Source organism: Lycium ferocissimum, chromosome 10 (genome assembly GCF_029784015.1).
Source record: "Lycium ferocissimum isolate CSIRO_LF1 chromosome 10, AGI_CSIRO_Lferr_CH_V1, whole genome shotgun sequence".
Lineage (NCBI taxonomy): Eukaryota > Viridiplantae > Streptophyta > Magnoliopsida > Solanales > Solanaceae > Lycium > Lycium ferocissimum.
In genome coordinates, this window is record NC_081351.1 from 31,848,099 (window position 1) to 31,865,346 (window position 17,248).

Genomic DNA, 17,248 nt, shown 5'->3' on the forward strand with positions numbered 1-17,248 from the left:
AAGAGGGTTGAAGCCATCTTACTCTTTACTTGTTATTTCTTGTATTTTTTTTTCCATTTTAATTTGTGCATACGGCTCTATGAGAAAATTGACGCCCAACTGATATATTTGAAGGAATAACTGTTGGGCTCGGTGTCCGATATTCATTTCACAGTCCTATTAATCAGGCTTCGCGCTTGAAAGTTTCATTCCAATTTTTTAGTGCTTAATATCAAATACGATTTCATTTCATGACTTGAATTTAAGACATCAATTGATTAAAAATAAAGAAATACTTAATGCCCGTCACAAATTTTCTTGGTTCTTATTTCCTTATTAGTAAAACATAACTGAGAAGAGCAAGTGACGTAAAGAAGATCTCTTTCAAATAAATTGAGAAATTTGGATTTAGTTACACAAACCTTCCGACTCCCTAACAAAGAATAAGGAAACGATAGTACGAAAATACACCACAATAGAGCCAATACCATCCTTTAAATAATCACAAGGAAATATATAGTTTTCAGCATCTTCTGCGTATATACATATGGATAGATCATAGATGATATCTTTCCACTTTAGCAGAAGCAAAATTAGGATTTTAAATTTATGAGTTATGAATTTTTTATTATTTTTTAAAAGATAACTTACTAGGTTTTGAATAAATTATTTATACATATTAACTAAATTTTTAACATAAAATATAAAGTTAGGACTAAAGCTATTGAGTTTCTCCGAACCCGCAAGCAATATTGTAGCTCTGCCCCATCTTTAAGTAGAAATCTTGGGCTTGTGTCCTATAAAAGAAAAAAAAATCTGACAAAGAGTGTTTCTCTTTCTAATATATCCTAAATCTAAATTAGTCAGATCAATAACCTTTAAATACGAAATGATTATACAAAAATACTACTTGTTTCTCCCCCTTAGCCCTCTTTATTTTTTTCAGCCATCTTCGACACAAGCAGCTCTAGAAAACAACTTTTAGTTGGCTGCTTTTGCGTGAAAAAGGATGTATGATTAGCTAAATTAGGAGATCCAAACTTTCTGGTCCCATGCTTTTACTAAATTCTTGCCCTTTCTGGTCCCATGCTTTTACTAAATTCTTGCCTCTGATTGATAGATGCCTATTATCTTTAAATTATTGCCTATTATCTTTAAATTATTCTTCCTTATTTTCCAATTAATAATTTGTATCTAACACACTTTGACAAGAGCGATACTCCTATTAGTTTAGGTTAAAAAAAATTGAAAAAATTCCTTAAATTTCATGTCAAATTAAGTTATATGTGTAACATAAATTGGAACAGAGGGAGTAGCTCTTTCGAGTGTTATTATGTTCATTTTCTATAGATTTATAAAGTACAATTGGAACTTTGGTATGTATAATGTCTTCTTCCTGGCGACGTCGATGTACGTAGTAACAACAAATTTGGGAATATATGACAAATTAAAAGAAGGAAAAAGAGGTTGACCTAATTGGTGATCATTATATTAATGTTAATTTGAAGCATGAAGGGCAAGGGAAAATACAATATTCAGCTCATATAAGAAGAAGATGGAGCAGAACTTATCTACTTTTTAGTATGAATTCAAACGTCGTATATATTTTATTTAAGAACTAAAATTTGCGTCTTTGAAAAATTACTACGGTTCAAACTAATTAAAATTTATTTGAAAATTATTGGAGCTAAAAGAAAATAATAGTTCGACTCTTTGAATTAGGAGTACAGTAATAGTACTACTAACAAGTAGGAGTTGTAATATTCAAGCTATGTTAACTAAAAAAAATAATATTCAAGCAATAATTCTCAATTGGCTCAGCGGATAGCTATTGAAAGTTTTCATAAGTAGCTCAAATTTTATTCCAATGGTCATATTCTATCACTGTGCTACTGTATTCATTACCTGATCTTCAGCACTAATAAAAAAAAAAGTACTTTTATGAAGAATTTTAATTTCACAAAATTCTGGCCCGCCAGCTTCTCGTTGTCTACCTTTTACTTTTTCAAAGTTTAGTCTTTTGTAATTTTTTCTGTGTAACAAGAAGAAGTCTGAAGATTAGATCAGCTTTTTGCATGAAATTGTCGCTCTTTTTTTTGGTCTTTTAAGGATTATGCTAATGAATCCAAAGAAATATAAGAAGAAAAGTAGAGGAAAAAAGGAACGAAAGTAAAAGCAAAAGAAAGTGGATGATGCAAAATCATTACTTCAATGGCATCCCTAACTTAAAAATATTGTGGTAATTGATTATAACCATCAATTAACTGCCCTCGACAAACTATGAAGAAAAAGCTCTCTTTTGTATATTTCTATCTTTTTCTTATCCTTTTCTTTCCCTTAAGTTTCCCATCCTTTTAATTTGTTCCCCACTTTTAATTTTAAAATCGACTTTTTACAGTGTTAACGCCAAAATAAGAAGGTTCGGTTGGATAAAGTTACTAGGAAGACCCCGAGATTAGAACATATAAGGTCGTATGTAGAATTTATCATTACAATTCGACTTATAAGTGAATTAAAATTAATTTACTTCATGTCTCATACTTATTAAATTTGTTTCATATTCTTTTTAAGCAATATTGGTCTATACGAGGAAACGAAGTTGGAGCACAAAAGTAAATTCGTTATTTTTGAAATTATTTGGTGATTTTAGTTGGCGAAATACAAAATAGAGAATCGTAGATGGATTTTGATTTTGATAATGTAACCCATATACAACCGAAAATTACAGAAAGTAAAGCCTAGATTTGCCAAAAGATAAATACCAAAAGTGGTCATTTGCATTTAATGATAAGGGAAAACCATTAGGCAACCTGATCCCTAATTAAGACTTTAGCCAATGCTTATTAACTTTAAACGGCCAAAGCTCTAGAGAATCCTAATCCAGTTCGTCAATTGCAACAAATTTTTTACTTCCTCCGGTACACTTTGCTTGTTGTCTTTACTAAAAATAGATGTGGAGAGAGATTATTGTGGTGAAAAAGAGTGTAATATTAATTGAGATCAAAGAATAAATAAGAATAATTTAGTTTAAATTAGCCTTTTGATTACTATTTTTTTAAAGGCGTGAAAAAAAATGGCAAGTAAAATAGACTGGAGGGGTACCTTTCTTCTCGTTGCTTCTGATCCCCTCAATATTTCTCGTGTAGACTCACTAGCTAGTTTGTTCAAATTTGACTTTAAACTCAGAAAGAAGAGAAATCAAAGGTATGAGTATTTGATTCTCAAGGGCTGTTCAATAAAATTAGTGGTCTAAAGTTAAATTTTAATAAGAGGTCTTAAGTATATTCACCAAAACTAGCTCACGCACGTGCATCCCATGAAATAAACTTAATTGAAATATGGTTAGTACGATTGCTCGTGCATGCATGAAATGTATACATCATTGTTTTTACCAATCGTGTCTAGATAGCACTAGTTATAATTTTTCATATACTTCGAATTGTTCAAATCAAGTTTTATTTTATTTTTGACTTAAAAAATTATACTTTTTTCTTTAAAAATTAATTTATAAACCTACAATAGAAAAAAAGGGGCCCCCTAAATGCCTTTGCTTTATGAGCTTCACCCTAGAATGAGCACTGCTGATACTTCTGATCTTGCGAGTTGCGTATGTTAACAAAATATCACTGGAAAAACTTTTCAATAGAAAAAATGGAGTCTACGCTCATTATGTTGTTGATGACTTGCAATTACTAGGTTTGATTTGTTTATAATTTCTTTCCTTTCCTGAGTTGCACGTTTTTAGCAAATTTATGTGACAATAAAAGGAATCAATAAGTTAATCTTGCTTATAATCACTTTATCTACTGTAATGATAAAGTCAACAAACTAATATATATCAAATTAAAGTCGGAAAACTAATTTATGCTAAACCATTACACGGATTCTCACTACTTGATTTGTTTCTTAATTCTTGACAATTGACAGCCATTCAGATTAATTTGGTCTTGGTTTTAGGCAAATTCGACACTAGTCAAACCATGCATCCTTGACCTCCATTCAAGAATTATGATTCTCTCTAGAAGGGCTTACCAACACAAGAGAACTCCCCTTTTCACCTTTCTATGTCCTCTGAAAATGAAATAAAAACAAATGAAAAACCGTCCCCTAATGCCCAAAATATGGTGCCGGTTTCTAATAATCACTTCCTCAATCTCAATTTATGGGCACGTTTTTTATTGCCAAAAAGAAATTGTTAGCTTTTTAAATTCAGAAACAATTTATTTTTAAAAAGTTGCTTTATTCTTGAAGAAATAATTTATACAATATCTAAAGTTTGTTTTTATCACAGGTTTCAAAATTCTTTTCATTTGTCCAATATTATTGATGAAAAAATATTAGGTGATTTCTTGCTAAATAACCAAATAGTGATAGATAGAATTACTGGATACATGTACTTACAAAAGATAATAGGTATATCGTTTGATTAGTCCAGACGCGAACAATCTGATTTGACATCACAATTATTTAGGAGTAAAGATTTCTTTTGTTTCTTATTCAATATTTTCTTTTACTTATCTTCTAAGCGGTTAGTTTATCGGAAACAACATTTGCATCCAATCAAGATAGGGCTGAGAATGTATACATCCTATCCCCTTCAGACTCCACTTATAAAATTATACCGACTAGTGACTATTTTGTTGTTCTTTGTTACTACTCAATCAAACAATATCACATAAATTATTAAGGATCACATAAATTTATAAGGATGGCTATGGTATATTATGGGGTGAAAATCATTTTCATCCCCCAACTTTACTTTAAAAATCAAACTCCACACCCCCACCCCCCAACTATGAACAATAGACATTCTCCCACTTTATCCAATGCAATGTCTATTTTACCCTTGACATTTTCAATCCTCCATATATGTAATACCCTTTTATATTATATAATTTTTTTTGACCTAGTTATATATAGATTTTTATTTAAATTCATATTATCAGTAGAATAATCTTTTTATAAATTTATCACAAAATCTAATGTTACCTTTTATGATTGATATTTTAATATACACACACTCACATATTACCTGTTATCTTCACATAAACAAGTTTTGGTTGTCATTAATGGAATATTTTAAATTATACTTTAAAATTCATTTATAATATGAATAGATAATATTTTAGAAATTTGTTATAGAATATACATCTATTTTTATTAATTATTTTGTATTACCTGCATTGAAAGATATTTTTAAAGTTATTATTACCTATTATTTTTACTTGTATAAATAGATATCAGTGTTTTGATTATTATAAAATATACCTCTATTTTTATTAATTATTTTGTATTACCTGCATTGAAAGATAATTTTTAAAGTTACTATTACTTGCTATTTTTACTTGTATAAATAGATATCAATGTTTTGATTATTATTAATAAAAAGAAATTATTTTTCTTCTCATTTATTTCACTAGATCGACATTAAGTTATATACTCAACTAGCATTTTTCACTTTTCTTTTTCCGTCTCGAAAGTAATATTTATTTTTTTATAGGAAATTTGTTACATAGATTAAAGAGATTAAAAAAATCTTGCTTTTAAAGAAGTAAAAGCAAAAAAAGACAAGTTGATACTGTAAGGGTAACATAGAAATTTAAAAAAAAGTTAATTAGGATAAAGGGGGAGAATGATTATTGTTTAAAATTAAGGGAAAAATTAAATTTTTAAAGAAAATTTGTGGGTGAAAATTATTATGTACTCCCTCTGGATCAAAAAAAGAGTCCGCTTAGCCTATTTTTCTTGGATCAAAAAAAGAATTCACTTAGCAAATCAAGAAAAAATTAACCTTACTTTTCCATATTTGCCCCTATTAAGTGTTATATGATCAAATCTCAATGCATGTTTTAATTAGGCGTAGTTTAATCAAATTATCTATTTTTATCTAGAAATTAATATTTTCTTAAGGAATATGCAAATGGCTAAGTGGATTTTTATTTATTTTTGATCCGGAGGGAGTATTTATGAGCGTGCCTGCAACTTTTTGTCAGTAAAGAAAAGGTATTAATGTTATCTTTCTGGGCCTAGCACGCCCCTCCCATTCTTTTCCATTTACTTCTCATATTCCTTTACTGTTTCCTTTTTTTTATATAAAAATAAATCGTCAACTCTCTCTGTCTCTCTTTTTCTTTCTCTTTTTGGTCTCTATTGCAGTCTTTCTTGAATCATTCCTCGTCCCTTGCCGCCACCCTTCATGTTTTTCCTCTGTTCCAAAATTTCCCCACAAATAAAAACCAAAACTTTCTTTTTAATTTCATCTCAATTAAGCCTAATTCATTTGAAGAAAATTGAAGATGGAAGAATGGTTGAAGATTACTTTTGTAGCAGTCTCAAGTGGAGTTCTTGTTTTAATTATGATCACAATAATTTATAGAAGATGTTGTCCAAGAAAGCCTAGAGAATCATCAAATTCAGAAAGAAATCAGAATTTGCAAAATGGGATTTCAAAACTTCACCATGTAAGTCTTCAACATCTTGATCGTAATGGTACAAAGAAAACAAATTATTATGTTTTCAAGCAAGGTGCAACATCAACTAAGACTTTTTTCAATTGGTCTGATCATCCATCACTTGTAACTGATGCTGTTGAAAATGGATGGTCAAGATTTGCTTTCACAGCCTATGCTCCATCACCATCCGTTAGATCAGCTAGGTCCCTTTTAGGATCATGTGCTGTTGGCGAAAATGGAAGTGAATTATTTGAGGTTGACACAAGTTGGGAAATTTGCCAAGGGTCAGCTGATTTTATGCAGAAAATTAAATTCAATTGTGGGGTTAGAAAACTAAGCAAAAGTTCTAATTTAATGTCAGCTTCATCTGTTATTAAAACATCTTTGCCTTTACCAGGACCACCTTTGGGAAATTCATCATTTCCTCAAGAAGCTTATTTTGAGATTACTATTTTGCCTAGTCATGAAGATAATCTTGAAATTATGGGAAAGGCAAAAGAAGATAAATTAGATTTGGAGAAAATTAAGCTTATTAGAGAGGATTCTTCCAATTCAAAAGCCAATTCAGAATCTTTGGTTCATGTTACAAGTAGTCATAAAAAAATTCAAGAATCAAAGGAGAATTTCAAAAGTGATCAGTTCATTGTGTTATCAATTGGGCTAACAAGTGGTGGTTCTCTTCCACTTAAGCTTCCAGGCAGCTATCCAGGTTCCATTGGATTTAACTCAAATGGTTCTGTTTTTCTTGATGGTAAGTTCCTGTTCTCTTGATTATAATTAAGTCCATTTGCAGTAATTAGAATGCTTAAACAGAGTTGTAGATGTCAATATTAAGCACTTAAAATGTTAGTAATAAACTTTTTCATAGTGGGATTTTTTGTCATACAACAATAGAGTTTATTGGCCAGCCCATTCTTTTTTCCAAAAGTCATATAAGTCAACAATCATTTATTTTTAATTGTCCACGATCAACATTGTGGAATTGTAAGGCCACAAACTGAATTAGTCACACATTGAAAAAAAAAAAAAAAACCCGAAAAAAGAGAGGTTACTTTCACTATGGTCAGTGAAGTTTATCCACAATTATAGCAAAGTCAAAATTATTTCTTGTCGTTAAACTGGACTGTATGCATAGTCACAAAACATTATCCACTGTAGCGGTTAAGTTATTTTGATGGATAGATTTTGTCATTATAGTGGATAATGCTTAGTAACTTTACTATTATAAATAGCTAAAGTTTAATTACTTTAGCATGACAAGCTGCAGGGGCGGAGCTAAGGGCCTGCAAAGGGGTTTATCTAATCCTTCTTGCCAAAAAATTACATTGTATAATGTACATATAAAATTAAAATTATTTTTATGTATATAATTGAATTCTTTGACTTTTTCATGTGTTTATTTTTTTATAATTTGAAATGTTTTAGTGAAAATTTTAGCTCCGTGGCCGGTGACATATTTGTAACTTAACTAGGTATAGTGGACATATGTTTAGTTACATTACTGTTAGAGTGAGCAAAGATGTGAATTTACTATTTTAGTGAATGAAGTTTGGTCAGACCAAACGTGTTATAACCTAAAAAGACTCGAGTCCCATTCAACAACATCAAGTGTTTGATAAATTTTTGTCTTGACAATCATTTTCAGGAATGAAACTAGTGTTTGAATCACAAAGAGAAGAGTGGGGAAAAGCAGAAAAGGTTATTGGTTGTGGTTACAATCCAAGCCAAAAGAAGGTGTTTTTCACAGTAGATTCACTTCTAGTGCACGAAATCCGTTGCAAATCAGAAGACTTTGGAAATCCACTTTACCCAACTTTAGCATCAAATGGTAACATTGCTGTACTAGTAAATCTTGGACAAAGTGTATTCAGATATCCACCAGCAAATTTACAAAGGACACCAAATCCTTGCTTCATTGGTCCTATGGCAAATAATTCACCAGTTCTTGGATATGAAGACAGTAAAGAACTTTTCTCAATGGGTAGAATTGATGCACAGTGGCTCAACAGAAGTAGTATTTATACAAGAAGCAATAACAACACTGTCAATAGTTTGAAACAAGTACTAGATTATGATATGGAGTCTGAAGGTGATTTATTTGAAATTGTCTTGGATAGTAATAGTTCTACAAGATCTCCCAACCCTTTGTAGCATAAAAAAAAGTATCAAATCAAACATCATATTTTGTACATGTTTTTTTTAAAAGGTTGTATGAGACATTTAGATTGTTGGTTCCAATTTTATTATGTGGATCCAGCAGACAATCAAGGGCGTTAAAGAAGATAGTCCCCTGTCTACTGAATTCATTTCATTTGTTAATTTTTTTATTGTAACAGTAAATTCACTAAACTAAAAAGATATTGTACACTAATTGCTTCGTGATTTCTCATTAATGATGCTATTCTTGAACAGAGTTTGTCTTTAGTAAAAGCCATTTTTGGTCAACATATGAGCCAAATTTAAGAAGTAAGAAGACATGTCAAATTTCAGAGGCTTCAACCTAATCCCATGTCATTATCAGTTTGTTGTGTTATCTTTGTGTTTTCCACTTGGATTTCTGATATGCGTCGGCTAGTCCTTTTTCTCCCTTTTTTTTTTTATATTAAAAAAAAAAGGCTTAATGTATATGCAGCCCCCTAAACTTTTTTTTTTTTTCATTTTGGCACCTTAACTAAGTGTTGTTCCAGTGAGCTAAGCTCATCCTCAGTGTGTCTATCAAACATCGATAAAATACTTACATATTATTCTATCTTCAATATAGCAACATGCTAATATATATTCTAATTTAATTATGCCATCTTTTAGCTAAGATTAGCAGCAATTAAGAGGGAAAAAAAGAGTAAGCTCTTAATTAAGCTGGCAGTGGAAGAACAGAACCAACAGAAACCAACACATCCATGACCTAAAGAATAGCTTACCACACGTCTAAAATATTACTTCACCTTCATGACCACAATTTAATTTAATTATGTCATCTTTTAGCTAAGATTAATAGCAATTGAGAGGGGAAAAAAGAGTAAGCTCTTAATTAAGCTGGCAGTGGAAGAACATAACCAATAGAAACCGACACATCCATGACCTAAAGAATAGCTTACCACACGTCTAAAATATTACTTCATCTTCATTACCACAATTTAATTTTTGCTTCTAATAAAAATCAGATTTAAAAGATTTGATAGACACACTTGAGGACGAGTTCAGGGGTTCAATAGGAACAATACTTAGTTGAGGTGCCAAAATAGAAAAAAAAAGACAATTTTAGGGTGCAAAAGCCTCTTTGTTTTTGTTTTTGCTTTTGTTTTATTGCTTTTCCTTGGTTATCTTGTACAAAGACAACACTATAGTTTAGAAAAGAACAAAAGAGAAAAAAGCAAAAAAGAATTGACGAATCAGTTCTTATTCTTTGAGCGAATCACATTTGTAACTACCGGAGCCAAAAGCTTTTTTCTCGGACTATGATTCTTTAAACACACACTTTGAAAATAGTTTCAACTATAAAAAACTATGATTTATAGTACTTTTTACCTATGTAAACGAATACGCTACGTGAAATTAGAGCATCGACTCTTTTAAATATTTCTTCTTCTCCCTTCTTTTCATTGCCCTTTTGAAGAAACATAAAAACAAAAATAATAAGTAATCTTCTATAGAAAAGTCATTCATACCCGCCACTCCAACTTTGGTGTTCATAACAAATGATTAATAAACATAAAATATGTGTTATATATATATATACTATCTTTCACCTAATCATATGGTTAAGTAACATCTATATCTCGCCTCAATTTATATTACTTTAACCAAAACAGCGATAAACTTTTAGCACTTGATTATAACTAACTGATATTATATACCTTCACTTCGAATTACTATCACTTAACTATACGTGGGACGGTGGGAAAAAGGCCGGGAAGACAATTTGGGACAACCATATTTGTACAAGACGTGCGTGTCCAAGGAACAAATAATTAGAAGCGAGACCAAGAAATCAACTACGGAGACATCAATTTTATTTAAGGTATTTATGTTATCTCTTTATCTTTATAACCTATGATAATTATTAATATAAATTTTTGTATTTCTTAAGTTGGAACAAAATAAAGGCACGCGTTGAATTGACAGGCAGGAAATAACTTAAGAAAGGAAGAAGGTGAAGATACTGATGAGTTGTGAAATCTCTTAAGGGGATATATGGTGTCGGTTTGTAATTCAGATGCATGTACTTGATCACATCATTTTGTTAATATAATGGTTGACACTCTAAGAAGAGTAGCTAAAACGGTATTTTTAATTACTTGCAGAGCTCAATTTAAGCTAATTCTTGTATGACTTGCACGTTTTCAATTTAAATGCTGAAAGCAATGACAACTTTTATATCCTTTTATTGGAAGGAAAAATGAACGCCCGTTTCCTTTGTAAATAAAATACTCTTTTCTTTGTTGAAATAGCACCAAATATAACAAACAAGATCATCTATCGCTTATACATTCCTTTTTGTTTTAAACAACACATAAAACGAAGATGATGGATACAGTGTGGAAAACTGTTTTAAATTCTGAGAGTCGAATATGTAATCTAGAAAGCAATTAGCTTCGCTCTATTGTAGTTATTAGTTACGAGTACCTGAAAAACAATTTTATTTTTGGAGAGGCAATGTTACTGAGTCAACTCTGCTGAGGTACATGTGATGCACACCAATGATGAGAGGAATAATTTAAATCCAGGGGTTATCAACTTTAAAATTTAACGATAGAAAATGACCAGCTGAGAACTCTTCGTTGGCGTTGATTTCTGAATAATTGATATTTCCATGGTAGTCCTAGATGATTTACAAAAAAAAAAAAACAAAAAAAAAAATTGCCTCCTCTGCTTGACTTGATGTCTACTATTCTACTACTGTTATCCACTTCAGAACTGTAGTCATAGGCTCCTAATGATTGATGAGAGAAAGGAGAGGGGAGAGTGTTCCGGGATTCATCAAAACCTTTTAAACAGACACTGATTTTGTACAATTCCAAATGTAATCAGAAAAAGAGAAAGCATGCAAGTTGCACAATCCAACCACATACATCTCCGAATCATCATAGACAAGATAAGCACCCAAAGTTAGCCACAGAGCCACTGTGTCAACGAGGACTATTCAAGTTGCTAAATATCAAGCAAAGGTTACTTACTCATAGTCAAATTTAATTACATATAGTCTTCCAAGAAGCTAAAACTAGACTAGAGCTGGATATTGCTTAGCCTGCAGCTTCACTCGCCTCTTGTACTCAACTGTATCCTGCAAAAGTAATTGCCACATTATTCATAATGAAAGTCAAGTCTACTGGTCTATTCAGTTGAATTTCAGAACACTTTTGACAAGGTCGTTTAGTTACATGGATTAGGCGGGTTAACGCAGTATAAAATTTGGAACAAATTGTAGCAGTGTCTGGTTAAACAGCTCTACCGTAGTTTTTAGCGGATAACCCCAATTTAGGTTTAATAGTACATCCCAACAGGGGACGACCATACTTGTTCAATTTATCTCTTTCAACTTGGATCCCATGAGGCGGACCTTGATGTCATCCTCACCTTCCTCCGGCTTATCACCGGCAGTCTGTTCAGGGTTCCAAACTCAACGATGGCAACTAAACACGAGGTAGGTATTAGCTAAAACCAAGATAAAAGTTACACCAAAATCTTGGGATTATCTATCCCATATAAAAGGAAGGACTAGAATCCCGAAATTATAATTGAGATCCATATGAGTTATTTCCATACAGCATCATACCTCCCAATGCATATTTTTTTATCTTGATTGCACGTAAAGTAATTATGAGTCGACTAAAAGTTAACGAATCACAATATAATTGTCGCTTCACTCCTACAACCAAGTGATGACTAGAACGATAAAGTTTTATGGATTTCAAGTACATTGTACAATTATTTGTTACTACACATTAGGCATCTATGATTGACATACGGCAATTTAAACCTTGTAAGGATTAGGAATAATAAAGAACAATCCAGGTACAATGTTGAATGTCAAAAATAAAAATGTCAACTTGAGGAAACTCAATCATATCCATGTCAAACTCAAGTAGCACACCTGCATATAGAGATGATAACCATCGGTTTGTGCTGGATCATCGGGATTTGGCTGGTCGAGCAAATCCTGGATACCCACCAAAATTTGCTTAACTGTAATAGCTGGCCTCCACCCCTAAGAACAAGTAATAGCAAGAGTAAGAATCCATCGATTCAATTAAAAGCTGTAAATACCAATCAGCAGAACATAAAATAACACAATGGCAGTAACAAGAACTTACACTGTCCTCATTGAGGATAGACAAACATACAGTTCCTGAAGGATAGACATTTGGATGGAAGAAACCTTGGGGAAACTTGCACTTCGGGGGTTTGCTTGGATAGTCTTCACTGAAGTGCATTGTTAGCGGATAGTGACCGCCCTCCCAGTCAGTCTGTACCAGATATAAGATTCTATATTATTCTTCACAATCATCAAATGAAGGAACAGAGTGAAAAGAGAGGCAAGAAAGGTATTAAGATTACAGTAAACACTTGCAAATATCTTACGAGGAAAAACCTAGAACATCTATCCTTAATCAAATTCCTAAATATCCCAAAAAGAAACTCAAAAAGCTAAAAGTAAAAGCAAATGATTCACACTAACTCAAAGTTACTGAAAAGGATTCTTCCCTCCACAGGTACGTGAACTAGCAGTAAAACTATTTCCAAAAAAATGATTCAGTAACTCAAAGTTCAGAGAAAGACAGAGAGTTTCCATATGCAATGTGAGCCAGCTTGATCCATGATTTATTTTTTTGATAAATACATAGATTTCATTAATCAGTACCAAGAAGGCACTGAAAGCATAATCTTGATCCATGATATTACTTTGAGCAAGTTACCAATGGCCTCAGCAAATCATTTCATGGCAACATTTTTTCAATGCGATCCGGCAGTTATTTCTTCGAGGACCACATGAACTCTGATTCAATCCAACTACATACCGCACCATTGAGACACTTTGTTGAGTCCTTAACCTTGATACAGAAATGGCTTATCCAAAATTCATGTAAAAGGATAAGGAAATTTGAACGAAATCATGTGAATAAGTGTAGGGCTTGCTACTCCAGGTAAGCCCATTGCACACCAATTGGTGTGAAGTGGCGTTAAAAATCCCTAGTTATACGAAAAGGGGGTCGTGTTTTCCTCATTCAGTTACAATGAATCTCTTAAAGTTCAAACTTTATAACACTTGAGATATAAATTTATGCTTCTCCTGAAAATGAAGCTCTTACACCCCATGATAAACCTAGGAAAGCATGAAATGACTTATGTTTTGATAAATAACTGTAAGGAATCACCTACAGGCTCCTCCACTGACTTATTATTAGTATTTTTTTTAATCAAGTAAAAGGGATATAACTAAATGAGAAATAAACCATCGAGTAGAATACATGCCCCCAGGACATCCTCTACTGACTTATTTTGCTTAGCACAATGTAAATCTCCCTCCTCAATTACAAAATGAAAAATCTATTCCAAGGATTTAAATTTCTATCACTGCCACAGAACAGCAGTACATTGTTTCAGATTAGTAGCTAACATATTCATTCATATCATCACAGTTTACACCTCTAAGATTGATCAAACAGATGAACACTTAGCAGCCTTCATGCTTTTTCATATATTCGGTCATTCAGATGTTTCACCTGGAACAAATGTGAAAAAAAGGGCATAATTCATATCATAATAGATCTAAGAGGCGCTTGTTTGTTGCTTTCCTTTAGATGTGCGGGAGAATGGATTTTCGTGTCTGCTAGAAACATTCCGTACAATTCAAAGCTGGCCTACATTTCGTTGCACTCCAAGAAGATGCGCCTGGATATCTATGATATCCGTCTTTCTTCTTTATTTTCATCTCACATCTCTCAGGTCCAACTTGAATAAACAATATTAACTTTGAAAGACTGTGAATCCTAATTTTGCTGTCGCTCAATGTCCTAAAAGTTCTCCCATGTTCATGATTGTTACTCTTGAGACACAACATAACAAAACCTAACATGCCGTTCTTTTTTCTTTGCTTTTTTCCAGGCTTAGACAATAAATTGATACTGGATAGTGGACTAGATTGGGCACTTGAAAAGAAGGTGATGAGCAGTATCAGCGGTTGTATTGGCCTAGCTGGAGCTGTTAGTATATTCACGGTGAAAGTTGAAATTCATTTCAAAAAGGAGAACAAGTTCCGTGAATGAAATAAAAATAATCTTCCCCTTTTCTATTTCCACCCTTTTACATAGATTCAATAATCTTGAAGTGAGTAACGACCAGCCTCTTGTTTCAGAGACAATGAGTATCCAGGACATATGACTACTACCACCAATAAACTAACCTGGTATAAAGAAACAAGAAGTCTCAGCCAACCAAACAGAGCCTGGAGTTCTCAAGTCCACTTCATTTTCTTAAATTATTTCCTCTCCCAACTAATCTTACCTCAAATGAATATTTCTCGAATTCAATCGAAAGAAAGAAATAGTTCAGCTGAAATGGACCATGTAAGACCAGGGTTTAAATCCCAGTAACAAGTACTCAGCAGATCAGATTAGGTACATGAAAGCTGCCCCGACACCATAGCTATCCAACAAAAATAAGAAAAGAACACCCCCTCAGCACATAAGAGAAATGCTAAGTACTAGTGATTCCTCCTATTATGAATGGCCAAAAGTACTGCAGCCAAGGGTGTGGTCTAGTGGTCAATGAAGTGGGTTGAGAACCATGAGGTCTCAGGTTCAAATCCCAACAGAGACAAAAACACTAGGTGATTTCTTCCCATGTGTTCTAGCCTTGGTGGACTAAGTTACCTGGAACATGTTGCTGGTGGGAGGTGACACGTATCTCGTGGAATTAGCCAAGGTGCGCGCGAGCTAGCCCGGACACCGCGGTTATCAAAACAAAAAATGAATCGCCAGAAACGCTAAGTACTAGTGATTCCCCCCAAAATTTATCCTTTACACTAGAATAGGATAAACAAACCACCAAATAAACCATCTTAGCAAGAAGGAAACTACAGCACAAAATTACTAATTTTCCCCAGTAGCAAATACAGGAACACTAACACAAATCCTCGAGAACAACGACAGAAACTAGCACAAAACATTCCAACAATGTACAATGATTCATAGTTTACAAAAAACCCACAATGACAGTAACTCTTCTCACATTTACTAAGAAAAATGCACACAAAGGGGAAAAAAAGAGAGTTAAAGGAGAAAGAAAGAAACATACCGAAGGTTTACCAGGGATAGAACACTGCCACACCATCAAATTGGCAGACCCATCAGGTCCAGTCTCTGGTTTTGCCACAAAACCCTAATATCAAAATCAAGAATTAAACCCCATTAACGATACACCAAAAATACAATTAAAAAGTAAGTTAAATGAGTCGCAGAAAGATAAGAGATCGTACATGAGGGTGATTCTTACGCCATGATTTCCTCTCCTCAGCAAGACGACCACGCGCTATTCCGCCCGACATTTTTCCCAATTCTAAGGTTGCAACAAAAACAAGAAAGCCAAAGGGTTTTATACACACTTCTCTTTTCTACTACTACAGTACTACTCCCTTCTGTTCCTATTTTTGTGTAGGTTTTTGTGTTTTTGAAATTTAAATTATACTCCTATATGAAACTTTATTTTAAAATTTACTTTTTGAAATTTTACTTTTAAATTATTAAATTAATCTAATTTAAGATAACTTTGACAAGTACTCACATTGACCTTGAGAAACAAAAAATGTCACGCAAAGAAACATGTAATTTCACCCAACTATGCCAAGACCTAAATGACGCTATAAATTTTTGAAAAAGGTTACTATATTTTAGAGAACAGAACTTTTGGACAAAGTTCAAAATTTATTTATTTTTTGGGGAAAAAGAACGAACTTTGTGAGTTTTGACTTTGTTGAAAAAAAAAATGTGTGTGTTATGCCATATGCAAGAGTACAAAGAAATTTTATTAGAAATATTGTCTCGTCACTTCTACTTTATTTTAAACCTTGAACAAACAACATTGTTTGACGAATTTCAATATCTTCCTTTGCAAAGAAGAATTGCGAATTTGAATTAGGATGACTAATTACGTCGTCATAAGGACATTAGCCTTTTCAAAATTAGATCGATTTGATTTAGACACCATCGAGTGATCAAGCTAAACTGTTTTTATAAGGAGCTTGAATATTTGCTTATTCCAAAAGTGCGATTAATTTTTAATCTATAAATATACTTAGAAATATTTTTATAATATACAATAAACAATCAAAGAGAAACATGTTTGACCTCCAAACAAATAGTGGCAAAGCCTTTTTGGATGGGAGGAGTAATAATTTTCCTTTGTAGCAGCAATTCTATGTTGGTTTATTGATTTGTAGAAAGTTTTACACAAACAGTAAATAAAATAAAACAGTATCGTTCGATTAAATTCATATGAAAAGGAAACTTTTAATAAAATTTTAAAGTTACTTGTTAAATTATTTTTCAAGAGAATAACTTTAGCAGAAAAGTCTAGGCACTTTCTTACATAAGTTTTTTGATTCATAGAATCTCAAAAACAAAAACTATAAATTTGGAAATGTGTTTTTGTTTTGCACGAACTTTTTGCTGCTCTAAGTACTCTTCCAAAACATTATCCAAACACTTCATTTTTTTTCTTTCTAGTAATGGGGGAAAAAAAAAGAGGAAAAGAAGTAGAGATCTAAAACATGAAGTAAAGCAAAAGTTGTTTCTCTATCAAAATAAATATTAAGCAATTAA

The 17,248-nt window shown here is 32.4% G+C and overlaps 2 protein-coding genes across 2 annotated transcripts; one reads left to right on the forward strand and one right to left on the reverse strand.

Annotated features, from left to right (window-relative positions):
• The first annotated feature begins 5,990 nt into the window (after positions 1-5,990).
• On the forward strand, positions 5,991-8,935 carry LOC132033401 (uncharacterized). Its single transcript, XM_059423371.1, has 2 exons — positions 5,991-7,182; positions 8,077-8,935. Exons 1-2 carry the CDS (start codon positions 6,276-6,278, stop codon positions 8,580-8,582), a joined length of 1,413 nt encoding a protein of 470 aa, XP_059279354.1. The 5' UTR covers positions 5,991-6,275; the 3' UTR covers positions 8,583-8,935.
• A 2,469-nt stretch (positions 8,936-11,404) lies between these two features.
• Positions 11,405-16,074, reverse strand: LOC132033408 (SUMO-conjugating enzyme SCE1-like). The gene is made up of 5 exons (XM_059423379.1): positions 15,907-16,074; positions 15,726-15,809; positions 12,743-12,895; positions 12,523-12,636; positions 11,405-11,712 (listed from the first exon to the last, which is right to left on the reverse strand). Exons 1-5 carry the CDS (start codon positions 15,973-15,975, stop codon positions 11,650-11,652), a joined length of 483 nt encoding a protein of 160 aa, XP_059279362.1. The 5' UTR covers positions 15,976-16,074; the 3' UTR covers positions 11,405-11,649.
• Positions 16,075-17,248: the final 1,174 nt, after the last annotated feature.